This window comes from Epinephelus lanceolatus, chromosome 8, assembly GCF_041903045.1.
Source record: "Epinephelus lanceolatus isolate andai-2023 chromosome 8, ASM4190304v1, whole genome shotgun sequence".
In the NCBI taxonomy this organism is placed as follows: Eukaryota; Metazoa; Chordata; class Actinopteri; order Perciformes; family Serranidae; genus Epinephelus; species Epinephelus lanceolatus.
Genome location: NC_135741.1, coordinates 47,756,307 through 47,764,312, shown reverse-complemented (window position 1 = coordinate 47,764,312; position 8,006 = coordinate 47,756,307). Strand labels below are relative to the sequence as shown.

General features: G+C 39.7%; 1 protein-coding gene across 1 annotated transcript; it reads right to left on the bottom strand.

Annotated features, from left to right (window-relative positions):
* Nucleotides 1-295: 295 nt before the first annotated feature.
* LOC117258361 (uncharacterized) lies at nt 296-6,830 on the bottom strand. The gene is made up of 7 exons (XM_078170428.1): nt 6,735-6,830; nt 3,641-3,789; nt 3,378-3,474; nt 2,812-3,141; nt 2,525-2,678; nt 2,300-2,430; nt 296-656 (listed from the first exon to the last, which is right to left on the bottom strand). Exons 1-7 carry the CDS (start codon nt 6,828-6,830, stop codon nt 321-323), a joined length of 1,293 nt encoding a protein of 430 aa, XP_078026554.1. The 3' UTR covers nt 296-320.
* Nucleotides 6,831-8,006: the final 1,176 nt, after the last annotated feature.

The window sequence follows — 8,006 nt, the reverse complement described above, 5'->3', positions numbered from 1 at the left end:
AAGACAAGTCTGTCTCTACATCAATATCCTCATCGGATGGTCTGGTATCACATCAGTTTCTTCACTGATGGCGCTTTTATAATGAACCAAAGCTTGGTCATTGCTTGCACAAGTGTGCCCAGATGAATGTTCTCTTGAAAGATGTCTTGAGTAGGAATTAAGATTATAGTAGGTATGCTGGCAGCCATTTTGACTGCAAATAATGGTATAGTCCTGACTGTCAGATAGAGAATGCACTACACAGACATGCCAGCGAAGTTTCCTGATCTTACCAGGAACTTGCCGTTTACATAGAGGGCAGCTATACACACTGAGTTTGATTAGGCCAAAGCCTGAAGCTTGTCAATTAGCTCTAACACTCTGGATCGTCTCACAGTCTTTGACACAGGTAAGTCATAGATATGTTCAAGAAAGATGAAAACCGAAACAAGCTGAGTGGGATAAGCAACATTGCATACCCAGTAAAACCTGAACAGCTTATCCAAGGCAAAGGTTAAACTGTCATCATGCAGTGGAATGGTGACCTTGTCATTTCTGGCAACAATGACAAACTGGCGTGCTTGGCTGGTCAGGGCGCCGATGCACACAAGCTGTGGCTGATGGGTCGTCAAGGATCCCTCATCTCTGTCGCACAGGGAGGGGATGCTGGTCCCATGCTTGAGAAAAGAAAAACACACTGTCTTTAACACTGGTCCAACCCAAACCCAAACCCAAACCCAAAACATTTCAAATATTTAGTGTGCTTCATAATAGTAAACCACATGAGATTATAGGCAAAAATAGGGGAGCAGATAATGCAATGTTTGCATTTCTGAGGAGACCTGGTTCAAGAGAGATCCCAAAACATTTTTAAAAGTTAAAAAGCAATCCCACTGGTATCAACATGTATATTGTAATTCTGCAAAAGTAGACATCCTACAATTTTACAAGATATCTTAAGTATTTATTTATTTAATCATTTTATTTATTCATTCATGAAGAAAGTGAGCCTGAAAAAATGGACAGAAAGAAATGGTTACAATTTATTGAATTAAGTATTATATGAATTTTAAAACAGCTCTGACTGAAATTAGGCATGGTGTCTGAGAACTTAAGGGACAGTTCACCCAAAAATCAAATACATATTGTTCCTCTGGCTTGTATTTTTTTAATCCATTCTGTACTTTTTATCCATCTAGATTGTTTTAGTGTGTGTTGCAGAGTTTGAGATATCAATTGTAGAGATGCCTGCTTACTCTCTAATATAATAGGACGAAATGACACTCTACTCATGGTGCTAAAAGCACATAAAAGGGGGAAAAACAGTTAACAGCAATGTCTGCTGTGAGCAGTTTTATCTAGGAATTATTGTCTTAAAGAAAAAAAGCTCAAGGTTTGTGGATTAGTTTGAGTAACTCAGTGATGATTTTTGGAAACAGACAATGCTTTTGAGTTGTTGTTTTTTTTTAATAATGTTTTGCTGTTTTGAGAACTACAAGCCAAGTGTCATTTAGAGCCATTATTTTTTAAGAGAAGGCAGGTGTCTCTACAGTGGATATTTCCAAAACTCAGCAACTTACAAATGAAACTATCTAGATGGATAAAAAGCACTACAAGCCAGAGGAAAACTATGCATTTTTTTATTTGAGGGTGAACTGTCACTTTAGGGGATAGTTTTTATTTTTGTAAATGAGGTTGTATGAGGTACTTATACTACAGTAGACGGTGGTCGACAAGACCCCAGTTTGGAGAAGCAGCAGGAGTAAGAAGCTAAAGCAATGTATTGCTGTGGACAGGGCCAGCAGCAAAATGTATTTTAGACTCCTAAAAAAACAAAACAAAAAACTAGCACTTTAAGTACAAGCCATATTTTCAATATTTCCACTGCTTTGCCATGGCGTCAGACAGCCATTTTCCAACAGGAAGCTGCAGTTATACAAGCCAAATATTGTATTAGTTTGTGTTATTTTGTGACTTTGGTGTTTTATAAAAGTCACCAAATTTACAGAGCTAACTAATTGATTGAGGCAGCGGTAGACAGACAACCCCCATCAGCAAAGTAAGGCTGTGAAAATATCCTAAATATAGCATATACTTAAACTGATATTGAATTTTGTGGTGGCTAAAATGTTTTGCTGCTGACCTATTCCACAGTTGTACATTGCTTTGCTTCCTACTCTGATAGTCCTACTGCTTCTCCCACCTGGGGGTGTGATGACAGCCATTTAGTGTAGGCAATATACTGACTATGGATAAGTACCTCATACAACACTTCACAAAATACAACCTATCCCTTTAAGCACACACACATACAACATACCGGTACAAAGTCCAGTAAATATGACAATGCTGACTTCACACTGCATCGGCCTGAGACTGCTGCACCCCTTCCTGAGGCCGTTGGGGGAAGCACGTGGGTCAAAACCTGCAGCATTCGGTAGCACTCCTCATCTATTTAAAAAGAGCATAAGCAAATAGTTATGTTATCACATTTTGCACAAAAAAACTAGGAGCGCAAAGGATCCATTAAATGACAACTATTTACCATCATTCTGGTCTCCATTCTGTTCAATCAAGGTGGACACAACTCCCTTCTCCAACACAGCAAATTTCCGAAGTTTTGGGATAATGGACGACTCCCACCTCCGGATGAACAGCTCTGCCTTTCCCTCAAACATTTTTCCGAACTCTGTATCTAGCTGATATAGGAAACAGCAATCGCAAATATTTGTTACTTAGACCTAAAAGTTCTATTTTCATGTTAGATTGAACATTTACAAGAAAAACAAACCACAAAGCTCATATCAGTGAATATAATTAAACAAGTCTTACCAGGCTTGGAATGTCTATAAAACGAGGGTACTGCTGGACAGTATCTGTAAGTGTAGGTGATTGTGTGCTGATCCAATTTCTGCAGTAGCTGAAAGTCTTTTCCATGGCAGTCTTGATCGGCGCCATGTTCTCTGGTGATGCTTTCATTCTTTTGATGACAGCCAGCCATTCACTTGGGTCTTCGTCCACTGAAGGCTGAGCTGCTGATGCTGCACTATAAGGCAATTTCCTCTTCAGGTAGCGACGCTGGCCCTCTTCTAAGTTCTGTCTGATGTTTCGTAGCTTTATCTCTATGAATCCTTTATGGGATAGAGGATCATAGAAATGTTCCTACAAACAAACAAATATATAATATTTAAACATGAATGAGTACTAAGGGCTATCTAATTGTTGAACAGATTATTCCATTGCATATTCTATGTATCACATTTCAACCAAACAAGAAATTCAAAATATTTGCAGAATAGCAAAAATGACCAACTACAAAGCAGAAAAATGACAGCACTGGTTAAATTAAGCTATGTGCCATCATAGCTCTTAGTGAAACAAAATGAGAAAATACTTACGAATCCATCACCCTCCCCAGAGACCATCATTTTCAGCGCTGTAAAGAGTGTGATTAACGATTTAGCCAAGTGTAATTTCTCTGCTGCAGGGGGATAACTGTAGAGTAAAACACAATATAAAAAGAAAATCCCTTGACAATACATTAAGTATTTCATGTACAATCAGGAGTTTTTACACCTACTTGAACTCACACCTGAATTACTGAAAAAAATAGGAAACTAATGTGGAATTTAGATCAAAAGAATGAATATCTACAACTTACAATCCATATTTCTCTACAAGGTCACTGACACTCAGTTTGACAAGCTTCTTTCTGCTGCTGGTGGACAGTGTGCCTGTCTGCTGATATTCATTCAAGATGTCTGCAGCCTTCTTTTCCAGAAGAGATTTCAGGTGTTCAGCAAGGTCCTTCTACAAAACACAAGAACAAATAAATCCCTTTATAACTTTGTGACAAAACATCAGTAGACCATTTTCACAGCAGCTATTTTGACGTGAAATAGTTGGGTACACACAGGTCGCACCAATGATACTAATTTAGGTTTGCAGCTGCAACTAACAATTATTTTCATCATTTATTAATCTGTTGATTATTTTCTCAATTAAACTAAAAAAACTCACATTTACTGAGATGGAAATAATTTAGACTTCATTTTCTTAAAATAAATACAACTGTTCATCAAGTTATCAAAATACTTGGCATTTAATAAGTCTCTGTAAAGTCCAAACTGACAGACACTCATCTCCTCTACAAAACGTTTGTCTCTGCACTGCATTATTGTAAGTCATGATGAAGAGTCCAGACTCGGTCTCTCCCTCGTCATCTCCTCGGTGTGTGTCAGTCTGCTGTATGCTGTGGTCAGACAGCAAATGTACACGATCTGACACCAACGTAAATGATCCTTTTGACTTAATACAAAAATATGAATATCGCGCACCGTTTCGTCATTATGTAGACTGAGATGAATAAAGGTGAGGATTTTTCTCCTCAGATGACAATATTTTATTCAAGAAATAAAATAATATATACAAAAATTTTCCAAAACTTTTACTAAAATACTGGTGGTTCTGTGGTGTTGGAATTTTAAACCTAGAGCCTTCAGTGCGCCATAGAAGCTTCAATTGACTATTCCATTGCAGTTTTTAGTGCGTTTTGGCTGTTAAATTGAGCTCTTCAAGATGCTGATCTGATCCTAATGGACTTGGGTTTGTCATGTTATTATTTGAGTATATTTTTTTATGCCAAATGCAGTGCCTTTGAGGGTTTCTGGACAATATTTGTCATTGTTTTAGGTTAATGTATTTTATTTAATAAAGTAACGTTAGCATAAAGGAAACATATGTCATTATCAATTGTTAAGCACTTAGAAATATATCCCTTTATGGTACATTTTGAACAAATAAAAAATGTGTGATTAATCATGATCAACTGTAGACACGCATGATTAATTTAAATATTTTAATTGATCAACAGCCCTATGTGTGTGTGTGTGTGTGTGTGTGCGTACACACACACACACATAAGAAGGTCATTAATTGCAAATACTCAGATTACTGTAATTAAGTAGTTTTTTCGGGTACTTGTACTTTTGAGTAGATTTTCAAGTCTGTACTTTTTTAAATTAAGTATTAATTATGCCACATAACCTACTTAGTTACTTTAGTTACAATCATTGTTGAGTACTGAGTATAATTTTAATTAATATCCAAACCTTTTATCTGCATTTTTGTAGCCAGTAAGGTGATCTGATCACAAACTGACCAATCAAAACCAGGACATATGGACAAAAACAAGAAAAAAAAAAAAGAATGTTAATGATTATCTCAAGGCAATTGAATCGAACACAACTGGACTTGGTTTTGTCTTAGAAGACGTTTCACCTCTTATCCAAGAAGCTTCATCAGTTCATGCTTGTCTGACTAGGCTGGAACTAGTCTGACAAACTGGTGTGGAAACAACCCAGGTATTTAACCTCTGAGGAGGTCTTCACAAGGCCAATGATGTCACTGGTTGGTTAGTGCTCCAAAGGTGTGTCAAAGACAGTCGTTGAGACTCCTGCTGCAACGGTTGTCACTGGAGTCGTTAGAGTCACATGAGGCCATTTGTGAACGACCGTTGTTTTTAGAGGTTAAGGTGGGGGATAGGTGGTGTCACAGACCTCCTCCTCCATTGAGAGATGGCTCTTCCAATTTCACATAGATGGCTTCTTTTACACCTCTTTCAAACCATCGGTCTTCCCTGTCCAAAATGTGCACATTGCTGTCTTCGAAGGAGTATACTTTCTCCTTGAGGTGTAGATAGACAGCTGAGTCTTGCCCTGACGAGTTAGCCCTTCTATGTTGGGCCATGCGTTTGTTTAGTGGTTGTTTTGTTTCACCAATGTACAAGTCTGGGCATTCCTCACTGCATTGGACAGCGTACACTAGGTTGCTCTTCTGAGTGTGTGGTGTACGGTCTTTTGGGTGTACCAGTCTTTGTCTGAGTGTGTTACTGGGTTTGAAATACACAGGGATGTGGTGTTTGCTGAATATTCTCCTGAGTTTTTCAGATACCCCAGACACATAGGGGATGACAATGTTATTGCGCTTGTTCTTTTCTTCATCACCCACCTTGTTCTTTCTGGAACAGGCTGCTGATTTCACAAAGGTCCAACTGGGATAACCACAAGTTTTTAGAGCCTCCCTCAGATGTTCATGCTCTTTCCCTTGGGCCTGAGTGCTGGTAGGTACGTTATCAGCTCTGTGTTGTAGGGTCCTGATAACACCTAGTTTGTGTTCCAGTGGGTGGTGAGAATCAAACAGTAAGTATTGGTCTGTGTGAGTGGGTTTCCTGTATACCCCAATGTGGAGGCCTCTGTCCTCTGTAATGTGCACGTCACAATCCAAGAAGGGCAAACTATTCTCCTTAACATCTTCTCTTGTGAACTTGATGTTTCTGTCCACTGAATTGATGTGTTCAGTGAAAGCTTGTGCCTCTTGAGTTTTGATTTTAACCCATGTGTCATCCACGTATCTGAACCAGTGGCTCGGTGCTGTTCCCTCAAAGGAGTTCAATGCTCTGTATTCTACATCCTCCATGTACAGGTTAGCCACAATGGGAGATACTGGTGAGCCCATGGCACAGCCATGTTTCTGTCTGTAAAAATTGCCATTGTATTTGAAATAGGTAGTGCTCAGGCAGAGCTCCAGTAGTTGGCATATCTGGTCTGGGCTGAGCTTGGTTCTGTCGTGGAGGGTGTTGTCATGTATCAACCGTTGCCTGACTGTTTCCAAAGCATGGATGGAATGCAAGTGAACAGGGAAGTCACATCATAGGATACCATGGTATCATCTGGATCCATTTTTAAACCTCTTACTTTGTTCACAAAGTCTATGGAGTTCTGGATATGGTGGGGCGTATTGCCCACCAAGGGAGCCAGGATGTTGGCTAAATGTTTGGCAATGTTATCCATTGCACAGAGCTGATAACGTACCTACCAGCACTCAGGCCCAAGGGAAAGAGCATGAACATCTGAGGGAGGCTCTAAAAACTTGTGGTTACCCCAGTTGGACCTGTGTGAAATCAGCAGCCTGTTCCAGAAAGAACAAGGTGGGTGAGGAAGAAAAGAACAAGCGCAATAACATTGTCATCTCCTATGTGTCTGGGGTGGGTATCTGAAAAACTCAGAGGATATTCAGCAAACACCACATCCCTGTGTATTTCAAACCCAGTAACACACTCAGACAAAAACTGGTACACCCAAAAGACCGTACACCACACACTCAGAAGAGCAACCTAGTGTACGCTGTCCAGTGCAGTGAGGAATGCCCAGACTTGTACATTGGTGAAACAAAACAACCACTAAACAAACGCATGGCCCAACATAGAAGGGCTAACTCGTCAGGGCAAGACTCAGCTGTCTATCTACACCTCAAGGAGGAAGCACACTCCTTCGAAGACAGCAATGAGCACATTTTGGACAGGGAACACTGATGGTTTGAAAGAGGTGTAAAAGAAGCCATCTATGTGAAATTGGAAAAACCATCTCTCAATAGAGGAGGAGGTCTGCGACGCCACCTATCCCCCACCTATAATGCTGACCTTTCATCCTTGCCCAGGAGGCTTAACAACTTAACCTCTAAAAACAATGGTCGTTCACAAATGGCCTCATGTGACTATAACGACTCCAGTGACAACCGTTGCAGCAGGAGTTTCAACGACTGTCGTTGACACACCATTGGAGCACTAACAAACCAGTGACATTATTGGCCTTGTGAAGACCTCCCCAGAGGTTAAATACCTGGGTGCTTCCACACCAGTTTGTCAGACTAGTTCCAGCCTAGTCAGACAAGCATGAACTGATGAAGCCTCTTGGATAAGAGGTGAAACGTCTTCTAAGACAAAACCAAGTCCAGTTGCGTTCGATTCAATTGCCTTGAGATAACTATGACCTGGATGAATGAGAATATCCACAGGCATGTTAATGATTGATCTTTAATTGTTTCTGCATTAAGAAATTAAAGCTCTAGTAGGCAACATTGTTTTGGTATAATTGAGTAAAAATTTTATAATATCTTAGCATATGTAATGTAAGTCAAGTGGTCTGAGACAAACAATAGGTTTCTGCACTAGGGCTGTCAACGAATAT

Coding starts and splice junctions, on each gene's coding strand:
- LOC117258361 (XM_078170428.1), bottom strand. CDS start 6,830: ATGGATAACATTGCCAAACATTTAGCCAACATCCTGGCTCCCTTGGTG. Junction 2,679..2,811: donor TTATAGACATTCCAAGCCTG/GTAAGACTTGTT, acceptor TTCCTATATCAG/CTAGATACAGAGTTCGGAAA. Junction 657..2,299: donor ATTTACTGGACTTTGTACCG/GTATGTTGTATG, acceptor TCTTTTCTCAAG/CATGGGACCAGCATCCCCTC.